Raw genomic sequence first — 27266 nt, 5'->3', positions numbered from 1 at the left:
ACCGTCCCATTGGCTCAGGAAGGTTGCCTGAAAGGCTCTTGTGTGGAATCTTGCCCATGGTTGGGCTTGCTGCAGTAAACATCCCGAGTAGGGTCATACAATCTCTTGCCGTTAGCGATGTCGACTTCATCACGCTGCTGACGCAGGCTACCAATTCTGCCTTTTTCCGTTCAGGTAGAAGGACCAGGCCTCTGTTTGTATTGAAAATCAGTCCTAGATATTCCATCTGTTGTGAGGGAATTAACTGGCTCTTTTGCCTGTTGATGATCCAGCCAAATCTTGATAGGATTTCTAGAACCATCTAGCGTTGAGACGCCAGTTCTTTGCTCGAACGTGCTACTACCAGGATGTCGTCTAGGTAGTGAAATATCTTTATGCCTTTCAGGCGAATGACGGCAATAACGGCTAGCAAGATCTTGGAAAATACTCGAGGGGCTGTGTTGATGCCGAACGGCAAACACCTGAACTGGAAGTGATCTTCTCCCACCAAGAATCTTAGGTATCTTTGGTGGCTCTCGTTGATTGGAACGTGCAGATATGCATCTGTTAGATCTACTGATATCAGCCAATCTCCTGGTTGCAGCACAGAGATGATTGTAAATACAGACTCCATTTTGAACGTCCTGGGTTCTATGAAGTGGTTTAGAAATCTCAGGTCCAGAACTGGTCTGAGATCCCCTGATGCTTTGGGAACTAGAAAAATTGGAGAGTATACCCCTTTTCCCTGTTGAATAGGGGTACCGGCGAAATTGCATTTTTTTGCTGTAAACCGGTTAAATATTCTTGTAAGCAGTTCCGTCTCTTCTGATCTGTTGGCCATTTTGTGTGGACCACCGTATTGGGTGGTTTCTTCCAAAAAGATATTTTGTAACCGTACTTGACTGTCTTGCGGACCCATTGGTCCTTGACTTCTTCCGCCCATACTTCCCAAAAGGACATTAATCTGGCGCCCACCTGGGGAGGATGGGCGGTTAATCTGTCAAAAAGACTTTTCAGTTTTCTTTGCGGTCTGCGCCGCTCTAGACTTTACCTTCCGTAAGAAGGAATTTTGTGGATTTCTCCAGTAAGGTCTAGTATACTCCCGTCCTGGTCTGTATGACCTGGCGTCATACCCCTTTTTGTAGTCTGGTTGAGCGGGTCGGATGGCCTGTTGTCTTTTCCTGGGTCTTTGTGGTATTAGACCCGATTTTCCCCCTATAGCTCGACTAATAGCCTCCTCTAGGGTCTTTCCAAACAGCACTTTGCCGTTAAAGGGAATATTGCAGAGACTCAATTTTGAGGTGCTGTCTGCTCCGCAACCAGAGCACCCTCTTTGCTGTCACTGCAAAAGCCATGATCTTTGCGAGCAATTTTGTCAAATCCATCGCAGCTTCTGCTATGAAATCGGCGGCAAGATCGAATTCTTCCATTGACTGTATAGCTGATTCCGAGCCTGTATCTGCTTTTGGGGCTGCCTGAGTTCTCGTGGTCCAGACCTTTAATGCTCTGGAAACTGAGGTTAGGGCAATGGCCGGACGGCACGCTGCCCCTGCGGCTGAGTACACCTTTTTTAGGTCTGTGTCTGCTCGTCTGTCCATTGGGTCTTTAAAGGTCGTGGAATCTTGTAATGGCAAGGCGACCTGTCTGGCCAGGCGCTGTAAAGCCGCGTCTATGCCCAACGGAGACTCCCAAAGATTTGCTTCTGGGGTTTTAAACGGGTACAACTTAGAAAAATGATTTTGTGTGTTTGCCTTCTTTTCTGGCTTCTCCCATTCCTCCTCGAACCATTCTTGGATCTCTGGCAAGAGGGGGAAGGTAACCCCTTGTCTTTTCCGGCTAGGAAAAAATATTTTAATTTTTTCAGGTGGCTGAACATCTTGATCCCAGTCAATGGCCTCCTTTACGGCCGTGACAAATGATTCAATATATTGAAAATCAAACAAATATTGTGCTCTTCCACGTCCGATGAGCCTAGTTATAGCACTTCCTGCGCTGGCGATTCGTCGCGCCGTGGCTGACTGGCGCTACTAAGTTTAGATTTTGCTCCAGGGGTTTTGGTGGCTGAAGCTGATTGAATGCCTTCCGCCACTGCGTCTTGGATATAGTCTCTAATCCTTCTCGCCTCTGCTTCTCTGTCTGTAGCAACGTCCCTAATGCAGCCGGTGCAAAGAAGTTTGCCAGGTTCGGATGGTGCCGAACATGCCCAACAAAGACCATCGTCTGGGCGAGGTCTTGATACATTTGGTTCTGCTACAGTCGCAGAGTGACTGGATCTGCGTGCTGGACTAGAATGGGACTTATGCGTTGCCCGAGAGCCAGACGCTTGCGGAGATTTTGAGCGGTGGCGGGACTTTTTTCTCCGTTCATGTCTTATCTTAGGGCTTCTGCTCCTAAAAAGACAACCAAGAAACACTACCTTTAGCTCTTGGTATTGCACTCTTTTACATTATGACCCCCGTTGACCCCTCCTACCTGTCCGGTAATCTTGGTGCATTCTGGGGTTGTGGTGAGCTCATGCTGTATAAAGAAGCAGGATACGCACATCAGGTGACGAAGAAAACCGTTATAGTGTCTATATTAACTAATCTCTATATATTTCTTTCTTTTTTTTTTTTTTTGCAAGAAAATATTATATATTATTATTATTATTTTTTTAAATAAATAAATAAAAACGTGTATATTTACACGGCAAGACAAACACATCCCACTTTTTTTTTTTTTTTTTTTAAACTATATATCTATATATATATATTTTTTTTGCACCTTAATTATGTCTATGCATACATCTATTTCATTTTACCTTTAAGGAGGCAGCAAAGTGTTTCAGGGTGGCAGCAGTATAAGGGGAAAGATTGTTTCTTTGAAGACCTGTAGATCAGGAAAAAAAACAGCACATTTGACAAGCACAGCGCTGACACCAGTCTCTCTCACTCACTCACTCCTCCTTTGCTGGAGGCTTACCGAGAGCTTCCTCTCCCTAGGCAGTGGAAGAACGCACTGAGCCTTCTGCCTAGGAGAGTTTTTCTAGCCGATCCGGGCACGCCCACGGCGCGCCCCCGGCACCGCCCTCCCCTCTGACGTCACCGCCGCTCGACAGAAGGCAGAGAGAGGAGGGGCGGCGCGCTCCTACGGAGCTCAGTTGAGCCAGGGAAACCAAGCTAATCCACGTGTAACAGCATATTGAGGGAGACACACCACAGCCCTGAAAACAGTAAGCTTCATATAAGCTAAAATGCCCACGGCCATGCACCTGGCGTCCAGTATCATAAAGGGGCATACCTTTATTACATCTGGACCTTCCAACCCCAGGAGAGGCTGAACCTGGGTGGGGAGGGTTCGGCAGGGGGGGTTTTTCTTTTCCAATTCGTCTGTAGCATCTGTTTAGGAAGAGTAAGACTCTTCCAGGTGGTCTGGCGTCCGACCAAAAAAAAGGAACAAGGACTGGGAGGAAGGGCCCCCTACTTATTATCTAGAAGAAGGTGGTACTGGTGGACCGGAGGAAGGGATTAACCCATGATGTGCTGACGGGAGGACTGGCCAGGAAAGAGCAAACTTGCACTTGCAGTAAATGCTCTTACGTGCTATTAAAGAGCAAACTTGCACTTACAGTAAATGCTTTGACGTGCTATTAAAGAGAAAACTTACACTTGCAGTAAATGCGCTTACGTGCTATTAAAGAGCAAACTTGCACTTGCAGTAAATGCTTTGACGTGCTATTAAAGAGCAAACTTGCACTTACAGAAAAATGCTTTGACAAGCTATTAAAGAGCAAAGTTGCACTTGCAGTAAATGCGCTTACGTGCTATTAAAGAGCAAACTTGCACTTACAGTAACTGCTTTGACGTGCTATTAAAGAGCAAACTTGCACTTGCAGTAAATGCGCTTAGTTGCAAAAAAACAGGACACATGCACTTACAGTAAATGCTTTGAAGTGCTATTAAAGAGCAAACGTGCACTTGCAGTAAATGCGCTTATGTGCGATTAAAGAGCAAACTTGCACTTACAGTAAATGCACTTTGTTGCAAATAAACAGGACACATGCACTTACAGTAAATGCTTTGACGTGCTATTAAAGAGCAAACTTGCACTTGCAGTAAATGCGTTTACGTGTGATTAAAGAGCAAACTTGCACTTACAGTAAATGTGCTTAGTTACAAATAAACATGACACGTGCACTTACAGTAAATGCTTTGACATGCTATTAAAGAGCAAACTTGCAGTAAATGCGCTTACGTGCTATTAAAGAGCAAACTTGCACTTACAGTAACTGCTTTGACGTGCTATTAATGAGTAAACTTGCACTTGCAGTAAATGTGTTTACGTGCGATTAAAGAGAAAACTTGCACTTACAGTAAATGCGCTTAGTTGCAAATAAACAGGATGCGTGCACTTACAGTAAATGCTTTGACGTGCTATTAAAGAGCAAACTTGCACTTGCAGTAAATGCGCTTACGTGCGATTAAAGAGCAAACTTGCACTTACAGTAAATGCGCTTTGTTGCAAATAAACAGGACACGTGCACTTACAGTAAATGCTTTGACGTGCTATTAAAGAGCAAACTTGCACTTGCAGTTAATGCGTTTACGTGCGATTAAAGAGCAAACTTGCACTTACAGTAAATGCGCTTAGTTGCAAATAAACAGGACATGTGCACTTACAGTAAATGCTTTGACGTGCTATTAGAGAGCAAACTTGCACTTGCAGTAAATGCGCTTACGTGCTATTAAAGAGCAAACTTGCACTTACAGTAAATGCTTTGACGTGCTATTAAAGAGCAAACTTGCACTTGCAGTAAATGCGCTTACCTGCTATTAAAGAGCAAACTTGCACTTATAGTAAATGCTTTGACGTGCTATTAAGGAGAAAACTTGCACTTGCAGTAAATGCGTTTATGTGCGATTAAAGAGCAAACTTGCACTTGCAGTAAATGCTCTTACGTGCTATTAAAGAGCAAACTTGCACTTACAGTAAATGCTTTGACGTGCTATTAAAGAGAAAACTTGCACTTGCAGTAAATGCGTTTACGTGCTATTAAAGAGCAAACTTGCACTTACAGTAAATGCTTTGACGTGCTATTAAAGAGCAAACTTGCACTTGCAGTAAATGCTTTGACATGCTATTAAAAAGCAAACTTGCACTTGCAGTAAATGCGTTTATGTGCGATTAAAGAGCAAACTTGCACTTGCAGTAAATGCTCTTACGTGCTATTAAAGAGCAAACTTGCACTTACAGTAAATGCTTTGACGTGCTATTAAAGAGAAAACTTGCACTTGCAGTAAATGCGCTTACGTGCTATTAAAGAGCAAACTTGCACTTACAGTAAATGCTTTGACGTGCTATTAAAAAGCAAACTTGCACTTACAGTAAATGTGTTTACGTGCGATTAAAGAGCAAACTTGCACTTACAGTAAATGCGCTTAGTTGCACATAAACAGGACACGTGCACTTACAGTAAATACTTTGACGTGCTATTAAAAAGCAAACTTGCACTTGCAGTAAATGCGCTTACGTGCTATTAAAGAGCAAACTTGCACTTACAGTAAATGCGCTTAGTTGCAAATGAACAGGACATGTGCACTTACAGTAAATGCTTTGACGTGCTATTAAAAAGCAAACTTGCACTTGCAGTAAATGTGTTTACGTGCGATTAAAGAGCAAACTTGCACTTACAGTAAATGCGCTTAGTTGCAAATAAACAGGACACGTGCACTTACAGTAAATGCTTTGACGTGCTATTAAAGAGCAAACTTGCACTTGCAGTAAATGCGCTTACGTGCTATTAAAGAGCAAACTTGCACTCACAGTAAATGCGCTTAGTTGCAAATGAACAGGACATGTGCACTTACAGTAAATGCTTTGACGTGTTTGTAACGGCTACCCACTGGTAGTGAGGGTCTCAGCCGTTGGCGACGTCCTTTTCCCTGGCAAGCTGCGATATGCAGGTACCGCTGGTATATCCCATCGAACGCCCTTCCAAGAAACGAGACGTGCTACGTTTGAAGGGTCAAGCAGACTGACTTTATTTGGCATATTTCACCTGCTTATATCTGGTACAACTGTTACAAGAACAATGACAGTTTCCGCCCTCCCCTTTTCCCAGTAGGGGGCTTCAACACAGACCCCCTGAAACAATGACATCTCCTTGAATTAATCACTTGGCCAGTTTCTAGCCGCTTCGGCACCTCACCCCACTTAACATTTCCTGGCCAGGCACATAGAATTCAATTAACCTTTAAAACAATTATCACTCACACATAATCCCCATCAGCATACACCTCACAGGGGGGCTGTTTACCTGCACACAAAAGAAGAGTTCATTATCTATGCGAAGGGAACATTAGCATTCAACAATGAAAAGAAACTTGTCCAATTAACCCTTTGAGCTCAGAATACAATGCGGTACATCCACTTGTGACAAGCCATGCAGTTCCTTGTAGTCCCCCTGCACGAAGATCATAACTGTCCCGGCAGCATGCATGTGTCCGTTACACTACTCCCCCTTTGTGGAACACTCCGGCAGACCCGGATTGATCCTTTTCGGATCAACTTGGGGATGTCCGGTCTGCTGTTAGGGTAAAAGTTCCGTTTGCCTGGACAGTCCGTCAGCCTTCCCATTGGCTTACCAGGTCGGTAGCTGATGGTGAAGGTGGATAATGGAATTCAGTTCTGGAACAGTCACTTGCTTTGCTCTCTCAATGGCTCCCAAAACCTGTTGCTGATGCTCTTGGGACAGATACAGCACCACCTGGATGCAAATCCCATTTAATCTTTTGACAATTTCCGCCTGTTTGTGCATTTCAATGTTCAAGCCACGGGACATCTCATAATACATGACATAGTGTCGTTGCATCTCTGATTTCTCACTGGCCAACTTGTCACATTCCCATTTTAGACTGTGATATTGTGCCGGATCTACAGTACATGTCGGGGAAGGTAGTCTTACCCGGTTTTCAGCAGCAAGCGGGTTGATTCCAGCAACGCGGGTGGTCACGGGACAAGCAGCAGCAGGTGTAGGTAAATAAGCCGAAGTCAGAGGGCCAATGTCGTTGCCCAGCACCACCTCGGCAGGTAGGTTGTCCATGATACCAACTGTGGTCTTTCCTGACCCGGCTCCCCAGTCTAAGTGCACCCGGGTGGTGGGTACGCAAAATACAGCACCCCCTGCGACCCGGACGGCAACTGTGCGAGTGGACACGTTCTCTGGCTTTACCAGATGTTTTTGAATCAGAGTGATAGTAGTCCCGGAATCTCTTAAGCCTTGTGCTACTTGTCCATTCACTCGTACCTCCTGACGGTGATGCTGACGGTTATCCGGAGAGGCCACTTGTATTGGGTCTGCCTCATACCAAATTCCCAGACATTCCTCCGGGCCCCCCTCGGTCTCCAGGCAGTGGGCCGCAGAGGGACGTGATGGAGTGACCTCTGTGTTGGGTGTTGTGCGTCTCCAATTGTTATTTGTAGCTCTCAAAGGGCAATAACGAGCAATATGTCCAGTGTCGCTGCAGTGATGGCACGTCACCCTAGGCGAATCCCGGGGGTAGTTGCTAGGCCCCTGAGGACGTGGTGGGACTGGAGCCCGAAACTCTGGGCGTGGGGTGACGGTTGGAGTACGCGGTTCTACCTTATGAGCCAGCCGTGTAGTACCCTGGCTTACTTTCCTTGTTTCCGCGTACTCATCTGCTAGCCGAGCCGCCTCGTTTAAGTTAGCGGGCCGGCGATCTCGTACCCAGTCTTGTATGTCTGCGGCTAGGTCTTGAAAGAAATGTTCCATTAGGAACAGCTGCAATACTTCCTCCCCGGTGTTGGCCTTGCACCCTTGGACCCAAAGGGATGCCACCCTTTGTAACTGGTTGGCCCATTCCATGTGGGAGTCCACAGCCATCTTCTTGGACTCCCGGAAGCGCCGGCGGTAGGCTTCTGGCGTTACGGCATATCGGGTTAGCAGCGCCTTTTTAACTTGCTGATATTGTAAAATATCCTCTGGAGCGAGAGCCCGAAAGGCTTCATTGGCTTTGCCCGACAATTTCCCCGACAAAATAGTGACCCATTGGTCTGGTGGTACCTGGTGTAGTGAGCACTGTCTCTCAAAGTCCGCCAAATATCCATCGATTTCCTCCTCACTTTCTACAAAAGCTTTGAATGCAGTGAACGGTATTTTCTTTCCTGTAGCAGCAGGTGGGGGGGTAGGAACTGCAGGTGTAATGGGCTGTCTCGCTCTTACCAGTTCCAGTTCTTGTCCCCTCTTCGTTTGTATTTCTTCCCTTGCTTCCCGGAACAGCTGGTTGATTAGTTCCACGGACGTTTCTGGATACAAGGATAATCTCCGCTGTACAATCCCAGTAATTACATCTTCCTCGCTGACCGGTGCAAGGGGCTCCGTTCCTTCCATGGATTCATCCATTTCGTCCAGCTCCAGCAGTTCAGCTATCAGCTCCCTCCGTGGTCTGTTGCTGGCGCTCCTACCACGAATCTCCAATAGATCTTTCAGTGTGGATCTTTTCAGCCTGGCGTACTGCGACTCCATTCAGAACTTGCTCTTTGGATAAAAGGACCATCCCACTACTGCCAACCAATGTAACGGCTACCCACTGGTAGTGAGGGTCTCAGCCGTTGGCGACGTCCTTTTCCCTGGCAAGCTGCGATATGCAGGTACCGCTGGTATATCCCATCGAACGCCCTTCCAAGAAACGAGACGTGCTACGTTTGAAGGGTCAAGCAGACTGACTTTATTTGGCATATTTCACCTGCTTATATCTGGTACAACTGTTACAAGAACAATGACAGTTTCCGCCCTCCCCTTTTCCCAGTAGGGGGCTTCAACACAGACCCCCTGAAACAATGACATCTCCTTGAATTAATCACTTGGCCAGTTTCTAGCCGCTTCGGCACCTCACCCCACTTAACATTTCCTGGCCAGGCACATAGAATTCAATTAACCTTTAAAACAATTATCACTCACACATAATCCCCATCAGCATACACCTCACAGGGGGGCTGTTTACCTGCACACAAAAGAAGAGTTCATTATCTATGCGAAGGGAACATTAGCATTCAACAATGAAAAGAAACTTGTCCAATTAACCCTTTGAGCTCAGAATACAATGCGGTACATCCACTTGTGACAAGCCATGCAGTTCCTTGTAGTCCCCCTGCACGAAGATCATAACTGTCCCGGCAGCATGCATGTGTCCGTTACAGTGTTATTAAAGAGCAAACTTGCACTTACAGTACATTTACAGAGGAGATCTAGTACTAGAATTGTTGCTGGCACTCTAACGCACGCGGCGATACCTCACATATGTTTAAACAGCGTTTACATATGTCGGCGGGACTTGCGTGTGTGTTCGCTTATGCGCGCGAGCTACTGGGGACAGGGGCGTTAAAATTTTTTTTTTTTTACATATTTATTTATCTTTTTACACTTTTATTTTTTTTATTTTTATTATCACTTTTATTCCTATTACAAGGAATGTAAACATCCCTTGTAATAGGAATGTGTGTGACAGGTGCTCTTTATGGAGAGATGCGGTCATTAAGACCCCGCATCTCTCCTCCAGGACCTGAAAGCATGAAATCGGTGAAAAAAAATTCACCGATCTCATGATTACTGTTACTTAGCAGCCGCAATCGCGGCTTTGTTTACTTATGGGGACCCGGGCGTGACGTCATCACATCGCGCCCGGGTCCTCCGACGGTCATAGAGATGACTGGTGACCATCTGGTCACCAGTCATCTCTATGCTTCCTGCCAGCGCCAGACGATTCGTTCTCCGGACCCCCGATGGCACGAGAGAGCCCGGAGAAGCACCGGATGGCGGCGGGAGGGGGGATGTCCCCTCCCGCCACCTATAAGAACGATCAAGCGGTGGAACCGCCGCTATGATCATTCTTATGTTGCACAGAATCGCCGGCAGAAGAGAAGGATATCTGAATGATGCCTCTAGCTGCAGGCATCATTCAGATATCCCCCCACAAAGCCCAGGACGTCATATGACGTCCACTCTGAACGGTAGAGGTCCTTTGTGGACATCATTTGACAATGGGCTGGTATTGAAGTGGTTAAAGAGCAAACTTGCACTTACACTAAATGCGCTTACGTGCTATTAAAGAGCAAACTTGCACTTACAGTAACTGCTTTGACGTGCTATTAAAGAGTAAACTTGCACTTGCAGTAAATGCGTTTACTTGCGATTAAAGAGCAAACTTGCACTTACAGTAAATGTGCTTAGTTGCAAATAAACAGGACACATGCACTTACAGTAAATGCTTTGACGTGCTATTAAAGAGCAAACTTGCACTTGCAGTAAATGCGCTTACGTGCGATTAAAGAGCAAACTTGCACTTACAGTAAATGCTTTGACTTGCTATTAAAGAGAAAACTTGCACTTGCAGTAAATGTGTTTAGTTGCAAATAAACAGGACACGTGCACTTACAGTAAATGCTTTGACGTGCTATTAAAGAGCAAACTTGCAGTTGCAGTAAATGCGCTTATGTGTTATTAAAGAGCAAACTTGCACTTACAGTAAATGCTTTGACGTGCTATTAAAAAGCAAACTTGCACTTGCAGTAAATGTGTTTAGTTGCAAATAAACAGGACACGTGCACTTACAGTAAATGCTTTGACGTGCTATTAAAGAGCAAACGTGCAGTTGCAGTAGATGTGCTTACGTGTTATTAAAGAGCAAACTTGCACTTACAGTAAATGCTTTGACGTGCTATTAAAGAGCAAACTTGCACTTGCAGTAAATGCTTTGACGTGCTATTAAAGAGCAAACTTGCACTTGCAGTAAATGCGCTTACGTGCGATTAAAGAGCAAACTTGCACTTACAGTAAATGCGCTTTGTTGCAAATAAACAGGACACGTGCACTTACAGTAAATGCTTTGACGTGCTATTAAAGAGCAAACTTGCACTTGCAGTAAATGCGTTTATGTGCGATTAAAGAGCAAACTTGCACTTACAGTAAATGCGCTTAGTTGCAAATAAACAGGACATGTGCACTTACAGTAAATGCTTTGACGTGCTATTAAAGAGCAAACTTGCACTTGCAGTAAATGCGCTTAGTTGCAAATAAACAGGACACGTGCACTTACAGTAAATGATTTGACGTGCTATTAAAGAGCAAACTTGCACTTGCAGTAAATGCGCTTACGTGCTATTAAAGAGCAAACTTGCACTTACAGTAAATGCTTTGACTTGCTATTAAAGAGAAAACTTGCACTTGCAGTAAATGTGTTTAGTTGCAAATAAACAGGACACGTGCACTTACAGTAAATGCTTTGACGTGCTATTAAAGAGCAAACTTGCAGTTGCAGTAAATGCGCTTATGTGTTATTAAAGAGCAAACTTGCACTTACAGTAAATGCTTTGACGTGCTATTAAAAAGCAAACTTGCACTTGCAGTAAATGTGTTTAGTTGCAAATAAACAGGACACGTGCACTTACAGTAAATGCTTTGACGTGCTATTAAAGAGCAAACGTGCAGTTGCAGTAAATGTGCTTACGTGTTATTAAAGAGCAAACTTGCACTTACAGTAAATGCTTTGACGTGCTATTAAAGAGCAAACTTGCACTTGCAGTAAATGCGCTTAGTTGCAAATAAACAGGACACGTGCACTTACAGTAAATGATTTGACGTGCTATTAAAGAGCAAACTTGCACTTGCAGTAAATGCGCTTACGTGCTATTAAAGAGCAAACTTGCACTTACAGTAAATGCTTTGACTTGCTATTAAAGAGAAAACTTGCACTTGCAGTAAATGTGTTTAGTTGCAAATAAACAGGACACGTGCACTTACAGTAAATGCTTTGACGTGCTATTAAAGAGCAAACTTGCAGTTGCAGTAAATGCGCTTATGTGTTATTAAAGAGCAAACTTGCACTTACAGTAAATGCTTTGACGTGCTATTAAAAAGCAAACTTGCACTTGCAGTAAATGTGTTTAGTTGCAAATAAACAGGACACGTGCACTTACAGTAAATGCTTTGACGTGCTATTAAAGAGCAAACGTGCAATTGCAGTAAATGTGCTTACGTGTTATTAAAGAGCAAACTTGCAGTAAATGCTTTGACGTGCTATTAAAGAGCAAACTTGCACTTGCAGTAAATGCGCTTACGTGCGATTAAAAAGCAAACTTGCACTTACAGTAAATGCGCTTTGTTGCAAATAAACAGGACACGTGCACTTACAGTAAATGCTTTGACGTGCTATTAAAGAGCAAACTTGCACTTGCAGTAAATGCGTTTACGTGCGATTAAAGAGCAAACTTGCACTTACAGTAAATGCGCTTAGTTGCAAATAAACAGGACATGTGCACTTACAGTAAATGCTTTGACGTGCTATTAAAGAGCAAACTTGCACTTACAGTAAATGCTTTGACGTGCTATTAAAGAGCAAACTTGCACTTGCAGTAAATGCGCTTACGTGCTATTAAAGAGCAAACTTGCACTTGCAGTAAATGCTTTGACGTGCTATTAAAGAGCAAACTTGCACTTGCAGTAAATGCTTTGACGTGCTATTAAAGAGCAAACTTGCACTTACAGTACATGCTTTGACGTGCTATTAAAGAGCAAACTTGCATTTGCAGTAAATGCGCTTATGTGCTATTAAAGAGCAAACTTGCACTTACAGTAACTGCTTTGACATGCTATTAAAGAGCAAACTTGCACTTGCAGTAAATGCGCTTAGTTGCAAATAAACAGGACATGTGCACTTACAGTAAATGCTTTGACATGCTATTAACCACTTCTATACAGGGCTTTTATACACACCTCCATACCAGACCTATTCTGGCACTTCTCTCCTACATGTACAAATCATAATTTTTTTGCTATAAAATTACGCAGAACCCCCAAACATTATATATGTTTTTTTAGCAGACACCCTAGGGAATAAAACAACGGTCATTGAAACAATTTATCTTGCACAGTATTTGCGCAATAATTTTTCAAACGCCTTTTTTTTGGAAAAAAATAGTTTCATGAATTAAAAAAATAACAAAACAGTAAAGTTAGCCCAATTTTTTTGTAAAATATGAAAGATGATGTTACACCGAGTAAATAGATACCTAACATGTCACACTTTAAAATTGTGCACACTCATGGAATGGCGCTAAACTTCAGTACTTAAAAATCTCCATAGGCAACGCTTTGAAATTTTTACAGGATACCAGTTTAGATTTACAGAGGAGATCTAGTCCTAGAATTGTTGCTGGCACTCTAACGCACGCGGCAATACCTCACATATGTTTAAACAGTGTTTACATATGTCGGCGGGACTTGCGTGTGTGTTCGCTTCTGCGCGCGAGCTACTGGGGACAGGGGCGTTACAATTTTATTTTTTTTACATATTTATTTATTTTTTTACACTTTTTTTTTATTTATTTTTTTATTATCACTTTTATTCCTATTACAAGGAATGTAAACATCCCTTGTAATAGGAATGTGTGTGACAGGTACTCTTTATGGAGAGATGTGGGATCAATAAGACCCCGCATCTCTCCTCCAGGGCCTGAAAGTATGAAATTGGTGAAAAAAAATTCACTGATCTCATGATTACTGTTACTTAGCAGCCGCAATCGCGGCTTTGTTTACTTACGGAGACCCGGGCGTGACTTCATCACATCGTGCCTGGGTCCTCCGACGGTCATAGAGATGACTGGTGACCATCTGGTCACCAGTCATCTCTATGCTTCCTGCCAGCGCCGGACGATTCGTTCTCCGGGCCCCCGATGGCACGGGAGAGCCCGGAGAAGCACCGGATGGCGGCGGGAGGGGGGATGTCCCCTCCCGCCGCCTATAAGAACGATCAAGCGGCGGAACCGCCGCTGTGATCGTTCTTATGTTGCACAGAATCGCCGGCAGAAGAGAAGGATATCTGAATGATGCCTCTAGCTGCAGGCATCATTCAGATATCCCCCCACAAAGCCCAGGATGTTATATGACGTCCACTCTGAACGGTAGAGGTCCTTTGTGTACGTCATTTGACAATGGGCTGGTATTGAAGTGGTTAAAGAGCAAACTTGCACTTACACTAAATGCGCTTACGTGCTATTAAAGAGCAAACTTGCACTTACAGTAACTGCTTTGACGTGCTATTAAAGAGTAAACTTGCACTTGCAGTAAATGCGCTTACGTGCGATTAAATAGCAAACTTGCACTTACAGTAAATGCGCTTTGTTGCAAATAAACAGGACACGTGCACTTACAGTAAATGCTTTGACGTGCTATTAAATAGCAAACTTGCACTTGCAGTAAATGCACTTACGTGCGATTAAAGAGCAAACTTGCACTTACAGTAAATGCGCTTTGTTGCAAATAAATAGAACACGTGCACTTGCAGTAAATGCTTTGACGTGCTATTAAAGAGCAAACTTGCACTTGCAGTAAATGCGTTTACGTGCGATTAAAGAGCAAACTTGCACTTGCAGTAAATGCGCTTACATGCTATTAAAGAGCAAACTTGCACTTACAGTAAATGCTTTGGCGTGCTATTAAAGAGCAAACTTGCACTTGCAGTAAATGCGCTTACGTGCGATTAAAGAGCAAACTTGCACTTACAGTAAATGCGCTTTGTTGCAAATAAACAGGACACGTGCACTTAAAGTAAATACTTTGACGTGCTATTAAAGAGCAAACTTTCACTTGCAGTAAATGCGTTTACGTGCGATTAAAGAGCAAACTTGCAGTAAATGCGCTTACGTGCTATTAAAGAGCAAACTTGCACTTACAGTAAATGCTTTGACGTGCTATTAAAGAGCAAACTTGCACTTACAGTAAATGCGCTTAGTTGCAAATAAACAGGACACATGCAGTAACACCCAGTACGTTTAGGTGTAAACTACACAGCACACAGGCAGGCAATACAACACGTTAGAGCACTGCAGCTATGCACAATCTCCTGCCTGACAAATACTAATAGCACATCTAGCTAAGCTATAAAGGGCCAGATTCACGTAGCTCAGCGAATCTATAGATCCGCTCGATCTACGTGAATTAAGATCCGCTCCCGCAAGTTTAGGAGGCAAGTGGCTAATTCACAAACCACTTACCTCCAAACTTGCGACGGCGGATCCTAAATCCCCCAGCGGAATTCAAATTCCGCAGCTAGGGGAGTGTCATATTTAAATCAGGCGCGTTCCCGCACCGATTTAAATGCGCAGGCGCCCTCCGCGAAATTTCCCGGCATGCATTGCTCCCACTGACGTTGCTAGGACGTCAGTGGTTGCGACGCTTACGTAAACGATGTCCGTCCGTATTCGAGAACGACTTACGCAAACGACGTTAAAAAATGTAAATTCGACGCGGGAACGTCGGCTATACTTAACATTGGCTGCGCCTGATAAAAGAAAGGGTAAGTATACGACAGAAAACCGCTACGGAAACTACGTAAGAACACTGCGACGGGTCCGCGTACGTTCGTGAATTTGCGTATCTCGCTGATTTAAATATTATTTATCGTAAATCAGCGGGAACGCCCCCGGCGCCATTTTTAAATTGAAAAAAAGATCCGACAGTGTAACACATTGTAACACTGTCGGATCTAGCCCAATCTATGCGTATCTGATTCTATGAATCAGGCGCATAGATAGGACCAGTTTACGTCAGAGATACGATGGTGTATCTGTAGACACAGTGTATAAATATATGTACAACTCCTAGGGATGTATATATATTCTCTTAAAAAAAAAATCGCATCGCTGGACAGAAAGGTCTGCTTTTACATGGTGTACTAACTTTACACCTTGTAAAAGCAGCCCTAATTTTGCGTATGCAAACTAAAACTTACGGAGAAAAAACGAAGCTGAAAAGCTTTGTGGATCTCCGTAAGTGCTAATTTGCATACCCGAGGTGGCATTTGGACACAAAATGCCCCCAGCGGCGGATGCGGTACTGCATCCTAAGATCCGGCAGTGTAAGTCCCTTACACATGCCGGATCTTCTGCCTAACTATGGAAAACTGATTCTGTGGATCAGTTCCATAGTTAGGAACAGGGATACGACGGCGTAACAGCAGTTACGCTGTCGTATCCCTTTTGTGGATTTGGCCCAAAGTTTTCTGGGAGGAGATAGCTTATTGGATTAAGAAAATTACACTAATGCATACACATGATCGGAAATTCCGACAAGAAAACCATGGATTTTTTCAGACGGAATTTTGGCTCAAACTTGTGTTGCCTACACATGGTCACACAAAATTCTGACCGCCAAGAATGCAATGACCTACAACACTACAACGAGCCAAGAAGTTTCAATGATTTCAAGCATGCATCAAATTGATTCCAAGCATGCATGTTTTTTTGCGTGTCGGAATTGCATACAGACGATGGGAATTTCCGGCAAGAACTTTTCCCGTCTGAAAATTTGAGAACCAGCTCTCAAATTTTTGCTGTCAGAAATTCTGACAGAAAAAGTCAGATGGGGCCTACACACGGTCGTAATTTCCGACCAAAAGCTCACATCAAACTTTTCTCATGTGTATGTGACATTAGACCTACCGTGTTTCTCCGAAAATAAGCCCGGGTCTTATATTAGTTATGCCAACAAAAGACACAGTAGGGCTTATTTTTGGGGTAGGTCTTACCATGTAATGTGCTGTCTTCTCTCCCCCTCTCCCTCCTTGCCTGTCAGGAATCCCCAGTGTAAACTGAGTTAAAATGCTTGTAAAATCCTATAATCCACTCTATTACAGTATTATATAATATACAATGTGTGTGTTTCTGTAATATAATTGTGCCAAATACCTTTGTTATAGAGCCGCTTTGTGCTTCTGTTACTCGCCGGAGCTCTCTTCCCCCCAATTATATTACAGAAACGCACACATTGTACATTATATACTACTATAATAGAGTGGATTATAGGATTTTACAAGCATTTTTAACTAGGGCTTATTTTCAGGGTAGGGCTTATATTGCAGCCCTCCTGGAAAATAACGCTAGGTCTTATTTTCAGGGTAGGTCTTATTTTTGGGGAAACAGGGTATAGGGCCAGATCCACGTAGATAGGCGTATCTTTAAATGGGCGTAGCGTATCGTAGTAACGCTACGCCGCCGCAACTTTGAGAGGCAAGTGCTGTATTCACAAAGCACTTGCCTCTAAAGTTACGGCGGCGTAGCGTAAATCTGCCGGCGTAAGCACGCCTAAATCAAATGAGGAACAGGGGGGCGCGTTTTATGTAAAATAAGCATGACCCCGCGTAAATGACGCTTTTTTCGTACGGCGCATGCTCGCGTATGCTCAGTATCACTTCGAATTTTCAAATTAAATTACGCCCGCTCAATGCCTAGAAGACGTGAACGTAATTTACGCAAAGCCCTATTCGTGAACGTTTTACGCAAACAACGTAAACTACGGAAAATTCGACGCTGGCCCGACGTCCATACTTAACATTGCGTACGCCTCATAGAGCAGGGGTAACTATACGCCGGAAAAAGCCTTACGCAAACGTAAGGGACACGGCCAACACAGAGTTTCCCCGCTGCGCGCGCGGGGAACGCCCAAAGGGGCGGACGTCAGTTGACGTCCTGTTGGATTTTGGGATCTGCGCTATAGCCGTCATTTGACTATAGCGCGGGTCCCAGGAGGTTAAAGGAAGAGGATAATTTATAATAGTAAATTAGGCATGGGATGGGTAACATGTAATGGAATCACATAAAGAAGGGTAGATTGAAATGGAAGGTGGAGAGGTATAAAAATGAAATGGTAGGGGAAGGTTATATTGAATTAAAACACAAATAAAAAATAATAAAAAAAGGTGATCAGTGCAGGAGTGAATCACGGCACCACTGGCACGGGAACACGGTGGGAGCATGGATCACTTATATATACATGATCCGGCGCAGAGCTACTGCCCTGTCGCAGGAAAACTGCTATAGGGTGGTTAGCAACGGGTGGTTAGCAACTGGTTAATGTTAGTTTATCTTTGATACTTTGTATAATTTAAATATTTTGCATTCATGTCAGACATGTAGTACAGTGAAATAGACTATTTTTTTTTTTTTCAGGTCCCTGGAGATTTAAGTCAAACATCAGAAGACCAGAGTTTGTCAGACTTTGAAATGTAAGTTTTCAGTGAATGGCTTTAAAGCCATCATCCCTTTTTTGTATTTGTGACTCCATAGAGACTCAGGCCCCGTACACACGACCGAGTTTCTCGGCAGAATTCAGCCAGAAACTCAATCGGAGCCGTATTCTGCCGAGAAACCCGGTCGTCTGTACACTTTTGGCCGAGGAAACCGACAAGGATCTCGTCGGGCCAAATAGAGAACATGTTCTCTATTTCCTTGTCAGGCCCCGTACACACGTCCGAGAAACTCGACGGGCAAAACACATCGTTTTGCTCGTCGAGTTCCTTGTGAAGCCGCCGAGGATCTCGGTGAGCCAAGTTTCCTCATTGACTAACGAGGAAATAGAGAACATGTTCTCTATTTGGCCCGACGAGATCCTCGTCGGTTTCCTCGGCCAAAAGTGTACAGACGACCGGGTTTCTCGGCAGAATACGGCTCTGATCGAGTTTCTGGCTAAATTCTGCCGAGAAACTCGGTCGTGTGTACGGGGCCTGAGTCAATGAGGAAACTTGGCTCGCCGAAATCCTCGGCGGCTTCACAAGGAACTCGACGAGCAAAACGATGTGTTTTGCCCGTCGAGTTTCTCGGACGTGTGTACGGGGCCCCACAGTAGGTAATAAATTTAGTTGTAGTCTGTATATAAAAAAAAATATTATTGAAGAGTACAACTTCAAAAACACAATTCTAGCTAAACATTAGAGCTGCACAATTGATCATTAAAAAAAAATTGCGAACTCAATTCAATCCCCCTCACAATCTCTATTGCAGAGTTTCCCAAGTCTTTCATGTAACAAATGTAGAGAGTTCTCTTTGGCAGCCTTCCAAGTTTTTAACAACATTGTGCTAGTAAATAAGTAAAAACATTGGGCCAAATCCACAGCCAGCGGCGGAAATTACGTTTTTCAAAACGTATGTTATTTAAGTTACGGCGCCCTAAGTTGGTCTCGTAAGTGCCGTATCCACAGCGCATTTGCGCACAAAATTGCGCTTGCTTAACTTAAATTCCGAGGCGTAAGGCGGGGTTATTGCAAGTGGGAAGGAAGTGGGCGTGCTTCATTGTAATGAGCCGTGACCCCATGCAAATGAAGGGCCGGCCGTACTGCGCATGCGCGCACAAATCTGCTTCTCACTGGGCATGTGCAGAACTTTGCTCGGCGCAATCAGTGAGATAGGTAAAAGGCCAAGCATACTTAGTTTGAGGATCGCCCTGTGTGTAAATAGCCCCAGTCAAACACACTTCCCTTGCAAAAGTATTTCCCTGTGTTCCCTTCCTAGAGCAAGTTGCTTCTGCTCTGAACGTTTGTCAGTGTTTGTTGGTGAGTTGTGTGTGATAGAGAAGTTTTGGAGGAGTATTAGATAGTAGTTGTTGTTTGTTTCTGATAAGTGTATTTTTTGTTTGATTGTTTCTGCTAAGTGTTTTTTTTCCCTGCTTGTATTTTGTGTTTGTTTTTTTCTGCTTGTATTTTGTGTTTGTTTTTTTCTGCTTGGATTTTGTGTTTGTTTTTTTCTGCTTGGATTTTGTGTTTGTTTTTTGTGTGTTTGTTTTTGACTTTGTTTGTTGTGTGTGAATTTTTGTTTGTTTGTCCTGTGAGTTTTCTTGTTGCTGAGTGGTGTCTGTGATGGCACCCAAGCGCAGGAAGCTTAATTTTACCCATGTGGAGAAGCAAATCCTTGCCAGGTCCATCGTCCGATATGGGCGCTATTTACATGGGCCTGAGAGCCGGAACACCTCCCCGGCCCAAAGGAAGAAGATCTATCAACAAATTACAGATCAGATAAATGCGGCGGGGGGGGGGGGGGGAGACGAGGACCCCCGCTGGCATACAGAAAAAGATCAATGATCTGAGGAGTGTGGTCCGCAATAAGGTGGCCAAGCTCACTGCCCATAGGAGGGGCACTGGAGGAGGGGGACCATGCCCCATCCGGCTGACTGAGGAGGAATGGGCAGTGGCCCGGTGTTTCCAGCCAGAGCAGGTGGTGGGCCTGCGTGGCTTTGACTCTGATGTTCCTGTGGGGCCAGGTAAGTTTTGGTTTTTCTATCTGGTGATTAGCATGTGTGGGTGGGGGAAGGGAAGATGTGCCAAGTGTGTGGATCCTCAAACCTATGATTGTTTGGTGTCCTCCACAGATGACCAGGAGATTGCTGGCCCATCAGGCCAGGAGGATGCTGGCCCATCAGCCCAGGAGGATGCTGGGCCATCAGGCCAGGCTGCTGCACCACCCCAAGGACAGGAGGCTGCTGAGGATTCCCCAGGGGAGGGGAGTGGCCAAACCTCCCCTCATGAGGAGGATGAGGGGGAGGAGGGGGAGGGGGAGGAGAATGAGGTGGAGGAAGAAGAAAACCTGCAGCTTGGCAGGGAAATCCTTCTGGCCTCTGAGCTAATGACATTTGAGGATACCCTTGAGGCTACCCCAGAGGCTGGCAGCAGTCAGGCCACCATCAGGGGTAGCCACTCCCACTCCTCCCCCAACAGGCTGCAACCCACAAGGGTCACTCTCTCCCCTCCTCCAGAGCCACAAGCCTCAGGGGCAGGCAGGATGGTGACCCAGGAGACCAGGGGGGTGTTTGAGCGTCTGCCGGCCAGTCTGCAGAAGGACAATGCCCGGCAGACCCGCAGTCTGGGTGAGATACAAAAAAGTATTAACAAGATGGAGCACAGCCTGGGTGCAATGAGGGAGTCACTCGGTGATGTGGCCACAAACTCTTTGGGGGTCATCACCTGTTTGTGGGACCTGAAGACCGCCACAACAGGCGTGGCCCAGGAGGTGACTGCCCTGACCCAGGCTGTGCAGGAAAATACCCGGGCTGTGCAGGACAATACCCGGGCTGGCCAGGCCAATACGGCTGCCATCACTGGCTGTCTGAACAGAATAGCAGTGGCCTTGGAGGGCAGGCCAGCAGGAGGACAGACACCAGGGGAGGCTCCTTCTTCCCCTGCTCACTCACCCCCCCATGAAGATACTCCCTCCCCTGCTCACACCCCCCCCCGTGAAGATCCTCCAGGTGCCCGTGCCCTTGGGCAGCCCAGACGGAGCGCTCGCCGCAGGAATTAATTAGCAGGGGTACTTTTTGATTTTTTTTTTTTTTTTTATGATTTTGTTTATTATACTGTACTTATGATTTGGTTTATGTGTGTGAATGATGTGTGAATGTGGGGGGGTGGCATTCCTGATAAAATAAGGGTGTCACCCTCAGTTTTGGTGGAGAAGGGATCCCCAGGACCAGGGAGAATTGATCCCAGGTTCCTGAATGGTGTATGAATGCACAGTGACATAATTGGAGCCGTGGCGTGGCGTTACTGCTCCCAAGTACCAAAGGGGGGGGGGTACTTGGATCTAATCCAATTCAATGTGTATGTGATGTGTCTGTGCTAGGGACAACAGTGGTGTGCATTCATGCATTCTCATTGTGACATAATTAATCTGCGTTTACTATGAATAAAAAACATTCTCAATGTGACATTATTCATGTGCGTTTACTGTGAAAACAAATATTATCATTGTGACATTATTCATGTGTGTTTACTGTGAAAAGAAACATTCTCATTGTGACATTCATGTGCGTTTACTGTGAAAAAATGCCTTCTGCGAGGCGTCTCCTGGCTGCTGTGCCCTCAGCAGACCGGGTAGAGTGGGTTAGGGGGGATTGCCTGGGTGGGGGGTCAGGTCAGCACGTATGTCAATCTGCAGTCCCCTTCTCATGGCAAAGTTGTGCAGCACGCAACATACACCGATGATCTGGCACACAAAGTCTGGGGAATACAACAATGTACCCCCAGACTTATCCTGGCATCTGAAGCGGGACTTCAGCAGCCCAAATGTGCGCTCCACAACTGCCCGGGTGCGAATGTGAGCCTTGTTGTAGCGTTGCTCTCCTGGGGTTTGGGGGTTCCTGAATGGGGTCATCATATGGGGTCCCAGGGCATATCCAGAGTCACCTGTAAGGGAAAAGACATAAGGATGTTAGTCATGCATGTGCCCCTTGTGATGTCTGCATCATGGGGGGGGGACATACCTGACACCCATGTCACTCACCAATCAGCCAGCTGTCTCCATACATGTTCTGTTCCAAATCTCTGGGGATTTTGGTCTGCTGGAATATATAGCTGTCATGGCAGGATCCAGGGAATTTTGCACAGACGTGCCAGATGAGGCCATGGGCATCCACGATTACCTGGACATTTATGGAATGCCAGTGCTTCCGATTCCGGAACAGGTGCTCTGTCTCATGGGGGGCTGTAGTGCCACATGGGTACAATCAATGGCCCCAATGGTCCGTGGGAATCGGGCAATGTTGTAAAAGTCCGTCATGGTTTGCAATCGCTGGTCCTCCTGGTTGGGTTTTTTAAATTGATTGGCCATGCGTCTCAGTATTGCAGGGACTACTTGATGGACACACCTGCTCATGGAGGATTGTGCCATCCCAGACAGACCTCCACATGTGCGTTGGAAAGACCCAGTGGCAAGGAAATGGAGTGTTGCCATTACTTTGATGAGAGGTGGCAGGGCATGGGATCGTTGGGTTGGGGTGGTGAGATCATCCTGCAGGATTCTGGTTAATTCCAGGATGGCTTCCCGGTTAAAACGGAAGTTGCCATAGGCCTCAGAAGCAGGCATGCCAAAGAGATCTCGGCGTGGGCGGTATACCCTCTCCTGTGCCCTCCTCCTCCTCCTCTGTGCCGTCCTCCTTCTTTGTGCCTCTAAAGTAGCGAGTGCTGCTAGGATCATGGATGGCCCGGGCATGTTGGCAGACAGTTTGAAGTCCAGCAAATATGTGTTCTCAGCTTTTCCTCAATTCTGTTGCTTCAGCAGACCTTTACACAGCATGTGTAAAATTAGGGCTGCTTTTATAACATGTAAATTTGCGCAGGGAAACTAACAGGTGCGCACAGGGCGTAATCTACGGCGCACACACTTAATTATGTGGATCGCCCTATCTCCCTCATTTGCATCTTTGCCTATCAAAAACAGCGGCGTGACTAGCGTAATTTGCGTCAGAGGATGCGCCGGTGTAATCATTTTAGGTAGGACGGAAAATCCGGATTTTAATGCGTAACTCCTTTTGAGGATCGGGCGCAAAGATATGCGCGGAGTAAAATTAGAAATCTCGAGTTAAGTCGGCGCATCTGCTTTGTGGATTTGGCCCATTGTAACTCTTTGTACTTAGATCAAAGAGATATACCTTCTGTGTGTTAATGCGGGAAGTTTAACCACTTAAAGGGGAGTTCCAGCCTTTTTTTATGTTTGTTAAAAGTCAGAAGCTACAAAAAGTGTAGCTGCTGGCTTTTAATAAACAGACACTTACCTGCTCCACGGTTCCAGCGATGCGCCGGCCGGGGCTCCGCTCTTCTCCCCCCTCTCCGGCCGGCGTCTTCATTCCAAGTGTGGGCACCCGGCCGTGACAGCTTTTGGCTTCACGGCCGGGCACCCACTGCGCATGCGCGAGCGTCACTGCGCATGCGCGAGCGCCGATGCGCCGTCCGATTGGACAGGCGATCGCCTACAGGGAGGCTGCAGAAAGGCGATTAAGCTATTCGCCTTACCATCCCCTCGGCGGAAGGAGGAAGTGGGACAGGAAGTCCCACTCCTCCTGAAGCCCCCACTCCCTCCCAAATGTGGCATGTAAGGGGGCGAGGAGTGGATTAAGCGGAAGTTCCATTTTTGGGTGGAGCTCCGCTTTAAAGTCTAAACCTTTTTTCTGACACTTGTTTCCAAATAAAGTTAAAATTTGTATTTCTTTATCGTACATCACAGGACACAGAGCACTATAGTAATGACGCGACTACCAAGAGGGACCTGTGTTTCCTTGAACTAGAGTCCATTCGGATAACCATCCATACAGATACGATTGGAAAGTGTGGTTGGATCTATGGGCCAAATCCACAAAGACCCGGCGTAACGGCGAAATTCTAATTTAAGTTACACTGCCTTAAAATTTCTACCTAAGTGCCCGATCCACAAAGCACTTACCTAGAAATTTCTGGCCGTGTAACTTAAATTCCGCCGGCGCAAGGCGTTCCTCATTTCATGGGGGCGATTCCCATTTAAATGAGGTGCGCTCCCGCGCCGGCCGTACTGCGCATGCTTGTGACGTCATTTTCCCGACGTGCATAGCGCGAAATTACGTTACGCCGGGCTTTGTGGATTGCGACCGGTCAATAAAGTTGCGTCGAAAAAAAAAAAAGATACGGTGCAAAAAAAAAAATTCAAATTTTAAAAAAAAACGCGTCGCTAGACAGAAGGGTCTGCTTTTACATGGTGTACTAACTTTACACCATGTAAAAGCAGCCCTAATTTTGCTTATGCAACTTAATACTTACAGAGAAAAAACGAAGCAGAAAAGCTTTGTGGATCTCCGTAAGTGCTAATTTGCATACCCGAGGCGGCATTTCGACACGAAATGCCCCCCGTGGCGGATGCAGTACTGCATCCTAAGATCCGGCAGTGTAATTCAATTACACATGCCGGATCTTCTCCCTAACTATGGAAAACTGATTCTGTGGATCAGTTCCATAGTTAGGAACAGGGATACAACGGAGTAACAGCAGTTACTCCGTCGTATCTCTTTTGAGGATTTGGCCCTATATGCTGTTACCTTACAGCAGTAAGGTAAAGGGACATCCTCAATCACCTTAAAGGGATCATTGGATATCCATCCTTTCTTCACATTATATGTTGGGATCTACACCAGCACTTTTTGATTTTGGACTTTCAAATATTATTCAGATTTCCGTTCATATTACTTAAGCTTTGCTTTATGGACCTTTCATCACAAGCTCACCACTGATCATATCACAGCTATTTGGGTGCTGTGTTACACACATTGTATATCTTTATTTGCACTTTTCATCACTTATTCCATTATACCAAGAAGAATTTATGAAGTTATGTATTAGCACTCATGCATAGAATTGTTATACTTTTGTCAGTCAGTTCACTGATCATTTGTTGATGCCATTTTGTTTGCACTGTTCCCAACCACAGACAGACCACCCTTCACTTCCTTTCTACACCTTTCCCATCCCCCGCTTACAGCGCAGCACTATCTTCACTTATTTTGATATAGGACCAACTGCAGTTGAGCAGGTGCTTGCTTACAAACTTGCTAAATCGCACAGTTGCTAAGCAAAGGCCCAGCATTTTGGTGGTCCTACCTTGAAAAAACTGAAGCCATGGATTCAGATCCTACATATGGTATCACCTACTTAAAGCTTGCATTGTACTGCTGAAATGCACAGTTGCTAAAGTCGCACAGTCGCTAATACACAAAGTTGCTGAAATGCACAATTGCTAAAACGCACAGTTGCTAATACACACAGATGCTAATACGCACAAATGCTGAATTTGCACAGTTGCTAATACGCACAGACGCTGAAATACACAGATGCTAAAATCGCACAGTTGCTAATACGCACAGAGGCTAAAATACACAGTTGCTAAAGTCACACAGCTGCTGGATCGCACAGTTGCTGCTAAAACACACAGTTGCTGCTAAAACACACAGTTGCTAAAGGGCACAGATGCTGAAACAAACAGTTGCTGAAGCAAACGGTTGCTGAAGATAACTGTTTTTAACAGTTCACATGTTTGCATAAAGATACATGATCATCATAGGAAGGCGATGAGGACGTGACGCACGTGATGCACGTGTAGTGAGGGAGGGGCCTGACCGTGCCGCCGTCCAAGGTACGAGGCGCGAGAAGCTCTGGGAAGAACAGTGGCTGGAACGCAGTGTGAGAGGCTGCGATGCCAGCAACGAAGCTCCCGCATGCGGGCCATAGCCGCGTCTCCCTCAGCAGTTAGGGACAGCTTTTAGGACACTGAGTTAACATCAATTGGCGGTGTGCCTGGAACCATCCCCGGCCTGGATCTCTCCCTCCCCCTCTTATGCCCTCTCCTTCCCCCTGGCGGAACGCCGGCTGGATCAGGTAAAACCTTAAAGGATCACTAAAGGAAACATTTTTTTTAGCTAAATAGCTTCCTTTACCTTACTGCAGTACTGGTTTCATGTCCTTATTGTTCGTTTTTGCTTTGAAGTAGCTGTAATTCTGCTGTGATCTCCACACTTCCTGCTTGTCAGGCTCCTTATAACCACAGTACTGGGAGCTTTTCACGGTGGTCTAAGCTGTCATTACTGTGTGTCTAAAACTCCTCAGAACCAATCAGATTCATTTTAAAAACAAAACACTGCCCTGGATTTGTTTGTTTTTGTTCTGTGGGTCTCTTTACTTCACAGAAACATGAAACCAGTTTAAAACCGAAAGTGAAACTAGAGGCACATTATATGATTGAATTTAATCTATTTTTAATCATTTTTAAAAGGAATCAGTTAACTTTTATGTCTGTATACCCTGTAAACAGTCATTTCATCAAAAAAAAAATTTTCCTTTAGTGACCCTTTAATGACTATTTAAAAGTCTGCCTACTGAAAAGGGATTGCTGTCAGCATAGAGGAATGGAAGTCTTCTTTTGTTGGTTAAAGTGCACCTGGGGTCACTGGACTTAGAAAAGAGGGATCCAATGTAAGACGTTCAGCATTTGTGATTGAAGGGTTAAAGAAATGCATATGCCTGTGTGTAAGGACGTGGTGTAAAATCCTAGATGCTGCAAATGCATTGGGATAAATGAATCCTATGAGCAAACCTTGATATGTGATACTCTGCATCCATAACTGACGGGCAAAAGGAGTGGAGGGGATATACCCCTGAGTGAGGATGCTGTGTAAAATCATGGATGCCGCAAATGCATTGTATTAAATGCATTCTTAGGCCTAGTACACACGAGAGGATTTATCCGCGGATACGGTCCACCGGACCGTTTCCGCGGATAAATCCTCTCGAGGATTTCCGCGGATTTGGATCCGATGGAGTGTACTCACCATCGGATCGAAATCCGCGCTGAAATCCCATCGCGATGACGTGTCGCGCCGTCGCCGCAATGATGACGCGGCGATGTGCGCGACGCTGTCATATAAGGAATTCCACGCATGCGTCGAATCATTACGACGCATGCGGGGGATCCATTCGGACGGATTGATCCGGTGAGTCTGTACAGACCAGCGGATCAATCCGTTGGGATGGATTCAAGCGGATAGATTTTAAAGCATGTCTTCAAATTTGTATCCGCTTGAAATCCATTCCAGGGGATAAAAATCCGCGGAAACAGATCCGCTGGATTGTACACACCAGGGGATCTATCCGCTGGAGCCGGTCCGCGGATCAATT

General features: G+C 45.2%; 1 protein-coding gene across 1 annotated transcript in view; it reads left to right on the top strand.

Moving 5' to 3' along the window:
• The window catches only part of SNX29 (sorting nexin 29), a 1289390-nt gene that overhangs the window by 887411 nt on the left and 374713 nt on the right, over window positions 1-27266 (top strand). The window contains exon 13 of the mRNA XM_040358531.1: window positions 17980-18035. Within this exon, the coding sequence (XP_040214465.1) occupies window positions 17980-18035 (56 nt within the window). The remainder of the gene's footprint in view (window positions 1-17979; window positions 18036-27266) is intronic.

Source organism: Rana temporaria, chromosome 6 (genome assembly GCF_905171775.1).
Source record: "Rana temporaria chromosome 6, aRanTem1.1, whole genome shotgun sequence".
Lineage (NCBI taxonomy): Eukaryota > Metazoa > Chordata > Amphibia > Anura > Ranidae > Rana > Rana temporaria.
This window is presented reverse-complemented; position numbering and strand designations above follow the sequence as displayed.